The 16272-nt window shown below is 41.9% G+C and overlaps 1 protein-coding gene across 1 annotated transcript; it reads left to right on the forward strand.

Moving 5' to 3' along the window:
- Positions 1 to 222: 222 nt before the first annotated feature.
- On the forward strand, positions 223 to 1521 carry LOC135509952 (alpha-2 adrenergic receptor-like). Its single transcript, XM_064930773.1, has one exon. The coding sequence runs from the start codon at positions 223 to 225 to the stop codon at positions 1519 to 1521; it is 1299 nt and encodes a 432-aa protein (XP_064786845.1).
- Positions 1522 to 16272: the final 14751 nt, after the last annotated feature.

Below are 16272 nucleotides of genomic sequence, written 5' to 3' on the forward strand. Positions count from 1 at the left end.
TATATGTTTGGTGATTTTCTTTTTGAAGAAGTCTTGTTTGGCATCTAATTCAGGAGATGGCATTTAATCCATTCCTTCACCATTGTGCGCATTTTCATTTTGGCAATGTCAATACTGCCTATTTATCTTGGACCTGATATTTTCTGATGGACTCTATATGCATAACATGACTACTTCTCCTTGAATCGACCATTCTGGAATAACACTAACCACATAGACGGGATGGGATCGTTTAATTCAAGCGGAGTTGACGCGTTCCCAGTTTTCAATTTAAATACCTCATCAGAAAGTCCATATACTTTGGCTACTATAGCGAGTCTTGCAGCACTTGTAAGTTGTCTTATTTTGTTTACAGTGGTCGGTAACGTCCTGGTTGTAATTGCGGTGTTAACAAGCCGGGCACTGAAAGCACCCCAGAACCTGTTTTTGGTTTCCTTAGCCACAGCAGACATTCTGGTCGCCACTTTGGTGATGCCTTTTTCTTTGGCAAACGAACTTATGGGCTATTGGTATTTCGGGAAAGTTTGGTGTGGAATTTACCTTGCTTTAGATGTCTTATTTTGCACTTCGTCCATTGTCCATCTGTGTGCAATCAGTTTGGACCGTTACTGGTCCGTTACGCAAGCTGTTGAATACAATCTCAAACGGACTCCTAAGCGAGTGAAATGTATTATCGTCATTGTATGGCTTATATCTGCGATGATATCTTCTCCTCCGTTAATATCAATAGACAAGAACAATGATAACTCTCAGTACCCAGGATGTGAGCTGAACAATGACACTTGGTACATCCTTTCCTCTAGCATTGCGTCATTCTTTGCTCCTTGTCTAATCATGATATTAGTATATATTAGAATATACCAAGTGGCCAAGACAAGGACCAGGGGCATGTCAGAGAAAAAACATGGTCCTGGTGAACCTACAATGACTGAGAATGGGTTAAGCAAAGCCACCTCGTGCAAAATCAACGGGGACAAAGAGAACGGGCACTGGCAGTGCCCTTCCACGCCCACCAGCATGAGGACAACAGGGGTCCAAGACGAGGTGGACCTGGAGGAGAGCTCCTCCTCAGAGGGCAAAGGTCACCCCAAACCTCAGGACCTGAACCATAAGAGGGCCAAGAGAGCCAGCCGGAAGAACAGCTCCATCTCCAAACACTCCAGCAGAATCTCCAGAGCCAGCAACAAATCCATGGACCTGTTCGCTTCCAGGAGGAAGAAGAGGAGGAGGAGCTCTGCGTCCAGGAAAAAGGTATCCCAGGCCAGGGAGAAGAGATTCACCTTTGTGCTGGCGGTGGTCATGGGAGTGTTTGTGGTGTGCTGGTTCCCATTCTTCTTCAGCTACTGCCTGCACGGAGTGTGCGGGGACCCCTGTAAGATCCCCGATCCCCTCTTTAAGTTCTTCTTCTGGATCGGTTACTGTAACAGCTCCCTCAACCCTGCCATCTACACTATCTTCAACCAGGATTTCCGACGCGCCTTTCAGAAAATCCTTTGCAAGTCTTGGAAAAAATCCTTCTAGATATGTATTAACAAGAGGGACAAGTCAATACTAAATATCCCTTGAGGTGACAATATCAATAGCATAAACGTATGAAATTTACCTTGGAATATCAATGTGAAAGCAGACTTTTTTTTATTTGGCCCATGGAACAATGCAATGTGCATATTGTACTTACAGTGGACAGACACATTGTCATGCTGTAACTCAATTGAGTCAGAGCATAATACTGAACTACGTCTTCATATCCCCTCACAGGCAACTCTCTAGTGCTTTTAACCTATTTGTTTCTCTTACCGGCCTTCATATTTTCCATCCACGTTTAGTGTGTGCTTAGTGGTTCCCAGAATTAGATGTACTGAAGTGTGTCGCAAGGCTTTAACTCAATGTCATGTTAGATATCCAGTACTCCTGAGTCCTTTACAAACAAAGTGACAGCAGGTAGCATTTCCAGGTTGATCATGCTAATGCAAAAAACACAGGGGAGTTAGCCTGGCGCATCTGCAGTTTAATCCAAAATACTGCATGTTTTCATGGGTAATGCTTTCCCTACGGATTACAAGTGGTTGAGGTGTTGAGGGGTGACTATACCAGGGCTGTCCAACCCTGTTTCTGGATAACTACCCCTTGCTTTGTTTTTTTTGCTCCAAGCCCAGTTGTAACTAACCTGATTCATTTTTATCAACAAGCTAATTATTAGAATCAGGTGTGCTACAGTAGATTAGGGTTGAAGCGAAAATCTACAGGATGGTAGCTCTCCAGGTACAGGGTTGGAGAGCCCTGCTCTATACATTTTAAAAATATGGGCTACGGTTGGACCTGTTATTTATACGTAATAGTAAGAAAGCCTCTTTATTTTTCACCTTGGATGCTGACTAATAAATATTTAAGAATAAAACATAAAGTGTTTATTTTAATACACTACCTCCCTTGTGGACTGTTTCTGTGTAATTATTTAGCATATTTTGTATTTTTTTTTGCAAGTGGTGCAGTTTCGTATGCTTAAAGTAGTGGGCTGTCATGCAAAATAAACGCTGAAGAAATATTATGTAACCTCTATTGTAATGTTGGAGTTCTGACATATACACAGTGGAGCACTCTGACAAGGATGCACATGTGCTTTTGCTTGAGTGATTAAGGGATTTGGAGATAGTCTGCACTGCCACCACCAATCACTGTCCAAAGTGCACTCTCTAAGATGTCAGGCAACCCATTTGTCCCTCAGATGGTATTTCAAACAGGATTTTTACGTTTTAAACATGTCAAAGGAACAGCTCAAGGACAACCATGCATTTACACAGTCATTTTTATTTATAGACAATCATTTGGGCATTGTCAAATTATTTAAAATTCATGTCAAATATAGTTAGGGAATGCTAAAGGGTCAATTGTTAAAATAGCCCTGCAGAAGCTTCCTGGAAAAACATCATCTGTAGCTACTTAGCTGCCTAAATATTTTCTTCAATGGGAAGCAATTCCATTGTGGCAATCCTGATCAAGACTATCTATCACGTCCGAAATCCCACCCATCCCACTGACTGGCTTGGAGGTGTTCTCACCATGGCTGCGTACCGATTATCCACCCTTCTCCCAAAGTGTGCTCTTGCACACTTCCAGTCATACAGTAGATCGACAATCCATTAGAGGGGGTGTGCGAGTGCACAATTTGGGAGAAGTGTGGAGAATTGGGATGCTACCTATGTTTCCCTTTATCAATCCATAACATTCAGATTAGTATCCTTTCACAAAGGGAATGAAACAAGAAAGTATTCAAGAGTATTGTGACACAGCCTGTTTGTTTTACTAATTAGCCCCAAAGATCCCTGGTAAGTTTATTGGCAACACTTTCTGAATTTAACTGTGAAATTGATCAAAGCTGCAGTGATGGGTTCAACCAAAGGATTTGTCCTCCTGGCAAAGACTGGCCATGTCAGTACCAGAGTGTACAGTATGTGACCTTTTAGCACAAAAAGGTTTGGTGTCACTTGTGGCTGAGAGGAGATAAGCCAATATTCCCCACCGCCTCTTTCGAGGTGAAACTGAATCCCCTAACTCTTGTTGTGGATCTTTACTCCATGTTAAACTGCTTCTGTGTTTTTGGGTGCCAATGTAAATGCTCTTTGAAATGGTCTACATCTTTTGTGTTTGTTCCAGTTACCAAAGGCTGCTGATATAGTGTAATAGTACATGTCAACATGTGTAGACATAGACGTTTCAAGGGTTGCTTTGTTTATTATCAGTAAAAAAAAACAGTTACATAGATGATGTTGATATACTGTAGGCATTTTAAAGGAATTATGTTAGCCCTTTAACATCATTTCCTTTGTAGATTTTCCATTTTGATCAGTCTAGCAGTGTGAGTGCAGTGGACACATTGACTTCCTGTGTAAAGGATGGGTTTCCCCACATAACCACGAGGGAAGCTACTAGGCAACATGCCCATCTATGATGCAGAGGACTGTTACAAGGGAGTACAACCAACAGCATGCACCCAGTTCAGTTCCTGTTTGATCTCTAATGCATTAGAAAACCTGCTTTGTCATTGCATCTCACTCTGTCAAATACCAAAGTGCCATTTAATGTTCCACTGGTGTCAGAGCTCAGAGTAAACAGTTATTCAATCCCTTGCTTTATAAAGGTCAGACAGATTTTTATTTCAACGCCACCCTCCAGGGTTCCTTTGGCAATTTATTGGCATATTTGGGTAGTACTAACATTGTGTCAAATAAAAAGGAGAAAGCACTTAAAACACGGACCGAGACAGTGTGACTTAAATTATTTGTGATTCACCCTGAGTGAATTTGACATTACGAGACTTTGGGACAATACGGTTCTATCTGTGCAAAGCTTAGTTATGAGATATTTAGCATTAAAGTTTTCACATCCTGGATCTCAGAACCATTTTATAGTGAATTCGTCTTTCATAACCCATTAAGGTCCTAGCCTTAAAAGATTCCTAAAGGGCAGAGCACCAAAATCCTAAGACATTTGCAAATATTTTTTTAAGGGGGTGCAATTACAAATAGAACAAAGGTTCTATCAGTCACAGAATGTTACAATTATTTCAATTTAAATAGAAAAGTAGACCTTTAATGATTAGATAAAGAGAATATGTCTTTCCAATCACATCATCAAATATATAAATTAATGTTAATTTGTTAAAGTAGCAATATGTAACTTTTTGGGCGACCTGACCAAATGCACATAGAAATGTGAGTTATAAATCAATCATTCTAATCCAAAGCAAGACTAAGAACGGGTAGATCTGATGGATGTGCTCTATTTCTATGCTACCTGTTCTTAAGTTTTGCTGAGTTTTGCTCACAACGGTTTAGATGGTACAATGATTCTCTACACTGTACCATTTTATTTTGTCACATAAACTGAAATTAGGTTAACAATTAGTTTTAGCAACCAGGAAATGGCAAGCAATTTCTGCATTTTGAAGCTTAAAAGTGATATTTCCCTAAAATTACAAATACACTATATCCTATGGATAACTAAAAGGTTTAGCTCTGGATGAGTAAACTGATATATTTGTCTGGTCTCTGACACCCAAAGTCCGTAAACTCCTAGCTAGCTATCAATAAAATGTGGTAAGTTTGTAATTTTTGTGAAATACCCCTTCCATTGAGGTTTTCGTAGTACAACACAAAAACAGCAACACCTCTAAGGCACTTGTATTTATTTGTTTTTACCATAAACAGCTTAAGATATGGCCATTCTTCTGAAAAAGTGTTGGGAAAAAAATGTAAGTAATTTAAAGAGGACCAGAACCTATGATATGAATAATCAAGGATTTGAGACTATACGGTTCTACCTGAAAAATGCATAGTTTTGAGATGAAAAGTCCCAGATCTAAGGACTGTTTTGTGATGTCTTCCTCTTTCATGAATCAATAAGTATACGACCTTAAATACAATTATTTTTTATGCACAACCCATCATTGTGTAACTGGATTGCAAATAGAACATTATAGATCCAAGTTAAAAAGGTGTTTGCGCAGACAGAACTTTGAGATTGTAAAAATAAATGTAGAGCGAAAACTGATTTACAACGGTGTTGTTTAATATCCATAAACCACCGTCAACAGAACAATACAATAAATGGGTCCAACAAAACCCGGGTAAATACCAGCATACCGTGCATAAGCACGACAAGAAACAATTACCGACAAGAACATGAGGGGTAACAGAGGGTTAAATACACAACATGTAATGGAATTGGATCCAGGTGTGATGGAAGACAAGACAAAACCAATGGGAAATGAAAAGTGGATCAGCGATGGCTAGAAGGTCGGTGACTTCGACCGCTGAACGCCGCCCGAACAAGGAGAGGGTTCAACTTCGGCGGAAGTCGTGACATACAACCTGTAATTTAAATGGATTTTTATTTGGATTTCATGCAATGGACATACACAAAATAGTTCAAATCGGTGAAATGAAATGAAAAAAATAACTTGTTTCAAAAAATTCTAAAAAATAAAAAACGGAAAAGTGGTGCATGCATATGTATTCACCCCCTTCGCTATGAAGCCCCTAAATAAGACCTGGTGCAACCAATTATCTTCAGAAGTCACATAATTAGTTAAATAAACTCATGCTGTGGGGATGTGGGAAACTGGTCAGAATTGAAGGAATGATGGATGGCACTAAATACAGGGAAATTCCTGAGGGAAACCTGTTTCAGTCTTCCAGAGATTTGAGACTGGGACGAAGGTTCACCTTCCAGCAGGACAATGGCCCACAGGATACTGCTAAAGTAACACTTGAGTGGTTTAAGGGGACACATTTAAATGTATTGTAATGGCTAGTCAAAGCCCAGACCTCAATCCAATTGAGAATCTGTGGTATGACTTAAAATTGCTGTACATCAGCGGAACCCATCCAACTTTTATTTATTATTTTTGATTTCACCTTTATTTAACCAGGTAGGCCAGTTGAGAACAACTTCTCATTTACAACTGCGACCTGGCCAAGATAAAGCAAAGCAGTGCGACAAAAACAACAACACAGAGTTACACATAAACAAACGTACAGTCGTACAGTCTAAAATAATTACAATTTAGCATTAATACTGGAGTGATAGATGTGCAGATGATGATGCAAGTAGAGATACTGTGGTGCAAAAGAGCAAGAGGGTAAGTAATAATATGGGGAGGAGATAGTCGGGTGTGCAATTTACAGAATGGCTGTGTACAGGTACAGTGATCGGTAAGCTGCTCTGACAGCTGATGCTTAAAGTTAGAGAGGGTCATATACAGTGCCTTGCGAAAGTATTCGGCCCCCTTGAACTTTGCGACCTTTTGCCACATTTCAGGCTTCAAACATAAAGATATAAAACTGTATTTTTTTTGTGAAGAATCAACAACAAGTGGGACATAATAATGAAGTGGAACGACATTTATTGGATATTTCAAACGTTTTTAACCAATCAAAAACTGAAAAATTGGGCGTGCAAAATTATTCAGCCCTTTTACTTTCAGTGCAGCAAACTCTCTCCAGAAGTTCAGTGAGGATCTCTGAATGATCCAATGTTGACCTAAATGACTAATGATGATAAATACAATCCACCTGTGTGTAATCAAGTCTCCGTATAAATGCACCTGCACTGTGATAGTCTCAGAGGTCCGTTAAAAGCGCAGAGAGCATCATGAAGAACAAGGAACACACCAGGCAGGTCCGAGATACTGTTGTGAAGAAGTTTAAAGCCGGATTTGGATACAAAAAGATTTCCCAAGCTTTAAACATCCCAAGGAGCACTGTGCAAGCGATAATATTGAAATGGAAGGAGTATCAGACCACTGCAAATCTACCAAGACCTGGCCGTCCCTCTAAACTTTCAGCTCATACAAGGAGAAGACTGATCAGAGATGCAGCCAAGAGGCTCATGATCACTCTGGATGAACTGCAGAGATCTACAGCTGAGGTGGGAGACTCTGTCCATAGGACAACAATCAGTCGTATATTGCACAAATCTGGCCTTTATGGAAGAGTGGCAAGAAGAAAGCCATTTCTTAAAGATATCCATAAAAAGTGTCGTTTAAAGTTTGCCACAAGCCACCTGGGAGACACACCAAACATGTAGAAGAAGGTGCTCTGGTCAGATGAAACCAAAATTGAACTTTTTGGCAACAATGCAAAACGTTATGTTTGGCGTAAAAGCAACACAGTTCATCACCCTACACACCATCCCCACTGTCAAACATGGTGGTGGCAGCATCATGGTTTGGGCCTGCTTTTCTTCAGCAGGGACAGGGAAGATGGTTAAAATTGATGGGAAGATGGATGGAGCCAAATACAGGACCATTCTGGAAGAAAACCTGATGGAGTCTGCAAAAGACCTGAGACTAGGACGGAGATTTGTCTTCCAACAAGACAATGATCCAAAACATAAATCAAAATCTACAATGGAATGGTTCAAAAATAAACATATCCAGGTGTTAGAATGGCCATGTCAAAGTCCAGACCTGAATCCAATCGAGAATTAGCAATAATTTCGACGGAGGACACCAAGCGGACACCTGGTAAATGTAGTCTCTTATGGTCAATCTTCCAATGATATGCCTACAAATACGTCACAATGCTGCAGACGCCTTGGGGAAACGACAGAAAGTGTAGGCTCATTCCTGGCGCATTCACAGCCATATAAGGAGACATTGGAACACAGCGCATTCAAAATCTGGGGCACTTCCTGTATGAAATTTCATCTTGGATTCGCCTGTAGCATTAGTTCTGTGGCACTCACAGACAATATCCTTGCAGTTTTGGAAACGTCAGAGTGTTTTCTTTCCAAAGCTGTCAATTATATGCATAGTCGAGCATATTTTCATGACAAAATATCTTGTTTGAAACGGGAACGTTTTTTATCCAAAAATTAAAAGAGCGCCCCTTATATCGAAGAAGTTAGTGTGAGTCTGGAAAGAGAGTTTACAGTCTAACAGACACCTAGATATTTGTAGTTGTCCACATGCAGTATTCTAGGCAAGAACCATCCAAAGTAGTGATGCTAGTCGGGCGAGAGGGTGCGGGAAGCAATCGGTTGAAGAGCATGCACTTAGTTTTACTAGCATTTAAAAGCAGTTGGAGGCAACGGAAGGAGTGTTGTATGGCGTTGAAGCTCATTTGGAGGTTTGTTAGCACAGTGTCCAAAGAAGGGCCAGATGTATACAGAATGGTGTCATCTGCGTAGAGGTGGATCAGAGAATCACCAGCAGCATGAGCGACATCATTGATATATACAGAGAAAAGAGTCGGCCCGAGAATTGAACTCTGTGGCACCCCCATAGAGACTGCCAGAGGTCCGGACAACAGGCCCTCCGATTTGACACACTATCTCTATCTGAGAGATAGTTGGTGAACCAGGCGAGGCAGACATTTGAGAAGCCAAGGCTATTGAGTCTGTCGATGAGAATGCAGTGATTGACATAGTCGAAAGCCTTGGCCAGGTCGATGAAGACAGTTGCACAGTGCTGTCTTTTATCAATGGTGGTTATGATATTGTTTAGGACCTTGAGCGTGGCTAAGGTGCACCCATGACCAGCTCGGAAACCAGATGGCATAGTGGAGAAGGTATGGTGGGATTCGAAATGGTCGGTGATCCAATTATTAACATGGCTTTCGAAGATTTTAGAAAGGCAGGGCAGGATGGATATAAACTCAGCAAAAAAAGAAACGTCCTCTCACTGTCAATTGCGTTTATTTTCAGCAAACTTAACGTGTAAATATTTGTATGAACATAACAAGATTCAACATTAGACATAAACTGAACAAGTTCCACAGACATGTGACTGACAGAAATTGAATAATGTGTCCCTGAACAAAGGAGGGGGGGGGTCAAAATCAAAAGTAACAGTCAGTATCTGGTGTGGCCACCAGCTGCATTAAGTACTGCAGTACATCTCCTCATGGACTGCACCACATTTGCCAGTTCTTGCTGTGAGATGTTACCTCAGTCTTCCACCAAGGCACCTGCAAGTTCCCAGACATTTCTGGGGTGAATGGCCCTAGCCCTCACCCTCCGATCCAACAGGTTCCAGACGTGCTCAATGGGATTGAGATCCGGGCTCTTCGCTGGCCATGGCAGAACACTGACATTTCTGTCTTGCAGAAAATCACGCACAGAACGAACAGTATGGCTGGTGGCATTGTCATGCTGGAGGGTCATGTCAGGATGAGCCTGCAGGAAGGGTACAACATGAGGGAGGAGGATGTCTTCCCTGTAACACAAGGTGTTGAGATTGCCTGCAATGACAACAAGCTTAGTCCGATGATGCTGTGACACACCGTCCCAGATTATGACGGACCCTCCACCTCGATCCAGGTGTAACGCTCATTCCTTCCACGATAAACACGAATCCGACCATCACCCCTGGTGAGTCAAAACCGCGACTCGTCAGTGAAGAGCACTTTTTGCCAGTCCTGACTGGTCCAGCGACTGTGGGTTTGTGCCCATAGGCGATGTTGTTGCTGGGGATGTCTGGTGAGGACCTGCCTTACAACAGGCCTACAAGCCCTCAGTCCAGCCTCTCTCAGCCTATTGCAGACAGTCTAAGCACTGGAGGGATTGTGCATTCCTGGTGTAACATGGACAGCTGTTGTTGTCATCCTGTACCTGTCCCGCCGGTATGATGTTCGGACATACTGATCCTGTGCAGGTGTTGTTACACGTGGTCTGCCACTGCGAGGATGATCAGCTGTCCATCCTGTCTCCCTGTATCGCTGTCTTAGGCATCTCACAGTACAGACATTGCAATGTATTGCCCTAGCCACATCTGCAGTCCTCATGCCTCCTTGCAGCATGCCTAAGGCACGTTCATGCAGATGAGCAGGGACCCTGGGCATCTTTCTTTTGGTGTTTTTCAGAGTCAGTAGAAAGGCCTCTTTAGTGTCCTATTGTAATACCCTTGTTTGAACCAATTATTGAGTTTATTTGTTATAATTAATTGGTAATATACAAGTTAATAGGTTGGTTTACTTTTAAGTTTAAGTTTTGACCAATAAGGTCGCTTGTTAAGCTGTGGCCAATGGGAGTTGACCTGGTTAACGGGAGGCCTGGGAAAAAAAGAGAAAAAGAGAGACGTTGAGAAAAGGATGGACATTACATTATGACCGTTGGTGAAGGAAAATTATAAAAGACGATAAAAATAGGTCAAAACCCATACCTACCGAGTTTTGAAGGGAAATACAGATTCTATTTTATGAGAGAGTTAATATCATTTTGTTAAGAAAGACTTAATAAAGACTGAAGCTACCGTCACATCGTGGAGGTATTTGACAGCCTTGAGGTTACTGTTTCAATTTCATTTAATACATAGGAAAACATATCCTTATACAATAACAAAAATCTATAATCATTCTATCTGAAGTTAATACCCTAGTTGTCATCACCTTAGATCAGGGGTGTCAAAGTCAAATGGACGGAGGGCCAAATAAAAAATTTAGCTACAAGCCGAGGGCCGGACTGTTCGAATGTTCATTGAAAAATTTTTAAATGACGCATATAGTCTAGTGAACCTAATTGAACCTACTGAAAACCTAACAAATATATTCCAATATGATCAGATAAATAAAGCAATATTTTCTTATGGCTCTGTCAGTAATCTTTAATTTTCAACAGACACAAAAGACAAATTTCCTTTATATAAAAATCCCCATAACATGAACAGTAAATGAAAGAAACCGGTATTCAAGGCACCATCAGTAGCCTATATTTTCTATTTTAGCAAAAGTGGGCTAAATTTACTTCAAAGAAAAAAACATGAATGATGAAAATTGACAACTGGGCAATGTCAGAAATGTCGGTGCTCTCATCCACAGCCAAGGAATATGCAATGAAATCTTTTCCCTTTTTCACAAGCTGCTCTTTTAGATTGATGGACAACTGGTCTACTCTCTCGGCAATGGTGTTTCTGCTCAGACTCACATTTAAAAAGAGTTGCCTTTTTTCTGGGCAAACTTCGTCACAAACTTTAATCATGCAGTTTTTGATGAAATCCCCTCCGTAAATGGCCGGGCTGATTTAGCGATCTCTTCTGCCAAAATAAAACTGGCCTTGACAGCAGCCTGGCCTTGTGATTTGGCTTTTTTGAACAGAGCCTGTCGAGATTTGAGGCCTCGTTTTAATTCCTCTGCCTTTTGTAGCCTTTGTTCCATGTCCATATTCTTGTTTTTGTCCGCGTGTTTCGTTTCATATGTCGTCTCAGATTATACTCTTTCAGTACCGCCACACTTTCTCCACACAGAAGACACACAGGTTTTCCAGCTACCTCCGTGAACATATACTCCGACTCCCACCTTGTTTGAAACCCCCGGTTCTCAGTGTCCACCTTCCGTTTTGCCATTTTTGATGGGTATCTGAAAGTTAATTTTACTGTGATGCTGACGACTGCTGTGCCAATAAATATTGAAATGAAGCAGCCTACTGCTCGGTGCGTCACCGTTGCATTGTGGGAAATGTAGTATTGGTGCGTGTAAAAGATCTGCGGGCTGCCGGCTTGCTGCGGTCTGCGGGCCGGTTCTAATAATAAATCAAGATCATCCCAGGGGCCGTAAAAAACCTTCTCGCGGGCCGGATGTGGCCCGCGGGCCTTGACTCTGACATATGTGCCTTAGATAGTTTACAATAGGGATTCTAATTGGAGATGTCCTTCTCACCTAACATCCCATGCTGTTGTGATATTCTATGTAAGCTAATATCGTGAGAGTCAAGTTCGAGCCTGGGAAGAGGGTTACACTAAGTTTTCATAACTGTGACCTTTATTGCCTACCGTCTGTAAGCTGTTAGTGTCTTAACGACCGTGCATGTTCATTAATTGTTTATGCTTCATTGAACAAGCATGGGAAACAGTGTTTAAACCCTTTACGATGAAGATCTGTGAAGTTATTTGGATTTTTACAAATTATCTTTGAAAGACAGGGACCTGAAAAAGGGGCGTTTATTTTTTTGCTGAGTTTAGGTCTATAACAGTTTGGGTCTAGAGTGTCTCCCCCTTTGAAGAGGTGGATGACCACGGCAGATTTCCAATCTTTGGGGATCTCAGAAGATACGAACAACTTGAAGGAGCTGGAGCAGTTTTGCCTTGAAGAATGGGAAAAAATACCAGTTGCTAGATGTGCCAAGCTTATAGAGACATACTCCAAGAGACTTGCAGCTGTAATTGCTGCAAAAAGTGTCTCTACAAAGTATTGACTTTGGGGGGGGGGGGGGGTAGATAATGGAGAGAAAAGCTTGTATCCGTGAATATTTTCTGATTATTTGTTGCATTCAATCTGTGAATCTAACAGGTTTGAGAAGTTGGATGTCTGCTGCCACAGATAATAGGTTAAACAATAGCTTCGGATGGCTGTCTCACTTTTCTTGTTTGTTTCCCTGAAAACATTCTAGTGTTATATACAAGAGCAGTGTAACAGTGTAGACAGTCTTTGCTGTATCTTTATATTTATTTTCCCTGTGTCTGTAAAGGCTAACAGTCTGGAAAATCCTGCTGATGAAAATGGAAAATGGAATGAATGGACTCCCAAGCAAGCACATCTGGGGTGGCAGGTAGCCTAGTGGTTAGAGCCTTGGGCCAGTAACCAAGATGTTGCTAGATCGAATCCCCAAGCTGTCAAAGGTATACACTTGCAGGGCAAGGGGCGAGGGAGGTAGGAATGATTTTTAAATGGACCACCCTTGGTGGGAAATTCGTCACTTGTTCATTCCGCAATGATTGTGTATTCAGCTACCGGTAGCTTGCGGGTGCTTTATATGCGCTACAGTCAATTATGATTGCATGTCTACTTATAATAAATGTATAATGTAATTAAATATATGCCTACTGTATGATAGCTAGCAAATGAATTAGCTAATTAACGTTAGCCTGCCAAGCTGGAACTTCTGTTGAAGGAACATGTTTGATTTCTACAATTTCCAAAAGATAACCAAACAAAAACATATTTACTTTTTACGAGATGTCTTTGTGCTGTAATGTGCATTAGTAGCACAATTTCTAACTTATTTGCATTTGTTTTTACTTACACTTATATGTTGACTTCTCCATTGATGTGATTTGTACGTTTTTGATGATTGTTCTTAGCGGATGTACAGTCTTCGCAAATGGAATTACGGGGAGTGTCTGGCCACAGAATAAACATAATTGTACACTCGCAAACTCGACCAAAAATGAGGGCTACGTTGCAAACTTCCCTTGCTTGGCTAATCATTTGGGCCACCCTCCAAGATGGCGACGGAGATTCACCCAAGGGCATAAGGCGAGGGTAAGTGGATGAGGGTGTGTCTTTTAAATGTTTGGACCGGAACCAATGTTCGCTCTAAACTGTGCTCAGCTCCCAGGGACTGCCATGCAGAAGAATGTGCACTCAACTTTCTAGAGTTTTCCCCTTTAGTTAACACTATCCGTGTCTGATCGAATCAACGCAATATTAGCCACTCTTTCAATGCGACATACCAAGCCAAAATGAACTATGCAAGTGATGTTGTTGTAGGTAGAACACATCGGATTAGTATTCTTTTGCATTGACACTTATGACTCAGCCACTACTCTACACAGACTAGTACTGCATAACCAATCAGAACTGCAGTAGGCTGATATGCAAATAGACCATTGCCAAATATGGATTTGTGCCATTCACTTTGAAGTGGACTGTAAAGCATGAGTGGTTGTGAGTAGGTGTGCTTGTTTTGAGATCAAAGTGAGAGCTGCATGAAGCCACGTCTGCACATTTGTTCATATTCTTTGCTAGTTAGTGAGTTATCAGCCCAGTTATAGATAATTTCTAGTCGGCAATAGGGGAGTGGTTGCTTCCTACAAGAGCACAAAACGTGTACATTTCTAGACATCTTTGAAAAGTGAGTTTGGGTAAAGAGCTTTTTTTGTCTTAAAGGAACAGTGTTGTATTTTGAGGAAGGCTTGAATAAGCTAAGTAGCCAATAGGCAGAGGGTAGCATACTTGATTCTCTCTAATCATGGTTTGGGAATAATAAGGCATTTTATTTTGTAAAATGGTTTCTAGCACAAAACAACACAACAACATTTTCAGTCACATCCTTGTCTGAAGGACAAGTGGATAAGCAGGTTAATGTCAAGCCCTGCATGTTTTATTTCAAAAGTCTCATGGAATGTAGGCCTACATTGAACACCACACATTGGCTGATACTGTAGAGTGAATGATAGAACAGTTATTTCCATGTTAGAATGTTATGGGATGCATTTTCTCGATTGTTTTCGATAGCAGGCCAATCTGGTAGGCCGGCATGATCAAGTAGCCACAGTAGCCTACTTGACCACTGTCTGAAACTGTAACTTAAAGTGGGTACAGCCTCAGTGATCACAGGAAACACATGCTGGAAGTTGCACAGAATGTTCATGTTCAAGGTTACTCTCTGCAGACCTGACATTTGCTCAGTGCCAGTAAAAATGAGAGGGAACATTGATGACTAGAATACTATCCAAAAGGACAAACAGAAACTTTCTGTCCAAAAATGATGCAGAAAAATTAATCCATGATTTTGTCACTTCTAGGTTAGACTACTGCAATGCTCGACTTTCCGGCTACCCGGATAAAGCATTAAATAAACTTCAGTTAGTGCTAAATACGGCTGCTAGAATCCTGACTAGAACCAAAACATTTTATCATATTACTCCAGTGCTAGCCTCCCTACACTGGCTTCCTGTCAAGGCAAGGGCTGATTTCAAGGTTTTACTGCTAACCTACAAAGCATTACATGGGCTTGCTCCTACCTATCTCTCTGATTTGGTCCTGCCGTACATACCTACACGTACGCTACGGTCACAAGACGCAGGCCTCCTAATTGTCCCTAGAATTTCTAAGCAAGCATCTGGAGGCAGGGCTTTCTCCTATAGAGCTCCATTTTTATGGAATGGTCAGCCTACCCATGTGAGAGACGCAAACTCGGTCTCAACCTTTAAGTCTTTACTGAAGACTCATCTCTTCAGTGGGTCATATGATTGAGTGTAGTCTGGCCCAGGAGTGTGAAGGTGAAAGGCTCTGGAGCAACAAACCGCCCTTGCTGTCTCTGCCTGGCCGGTTCCCCTCTTTCCACTGGGATTCTCTGCCTCTAACCCTATTACAGGGGCTGAGTCACTGGCTTACTAGGGCTCTTTCATACCGTCCCTAGAAGGGGTGCGTCACTTGAGTGGGTTGAGTCACTGATGTGATCTTCCTGTCTGGGTTGGCGCCCCCCCCTTGGGTTGTGCCGTGGCGGAGATCTTTGTGGGCTATACTCGGCCTTGTCTCAGGATGGTAAGTTGGTGGTTGAATATATCCCTCTAGTGGTGTGGGGGCTGTGCTTTGGCAAAGTGGGTGGGGTTATATCCTTCCTGTTTTGCCCTGTCCGGGGGTGTCACCAGATGGGGCCACAGTGTCTCCTGACCCCTCCTGTCTCAGCCTCCAGTATTTATGCTGCAGTAGTTTATGTGTCGGGGGGCTAGGGTCAGTTTGTTATATCTGGAGTACTTCTCCTGTCCTATCCGGTGTCCTGTGTGAATTTAAGTATGCTCTCTCTATAATTCTATCTTTCTCTCTCTCTTTCTCTCTTTCTTTCTTTCTCTCTCTCGGAGGACCTGAGCCCTAGGAGCATGCCTCAGGACTACCTGACATGACTCCTTGCTGTCCCCAGTCCACCTGGCCGTGCTGCTGCTCCAGTTTCAACTGTTCTGCCTGTGATTATTATTATTTGACCATGCTGGTCATTTATAAGCATTTGAACATCTTGGCCATGTTCTGTTATAATCTCCACCCGGCACAGCCA

This window comes from Oncorhynchus masou, chromosome 23 (genome assembly GCF_036934945.1).
Source record: "Oncorhynchus masou masou isolate Uvic2021 chromosome 23, UVic_Omas_1.1, whole genome shotgun sequence".
NCBI lineage: Eukaryota > Metazoa > Chordata > Actinopteri > Salmoniformes > Salmonidae > Oncorhynchus > Oncorhynchus masou.

Coding starts and splice junctions, on each gene's coding strand:
- LOC135509952 (XM_064930773.1), top strand. CDS start 223: ATGGGATCGTTTAATTCAAGCGGAGTTGACGCGTTCCCAGTTTTCAAT.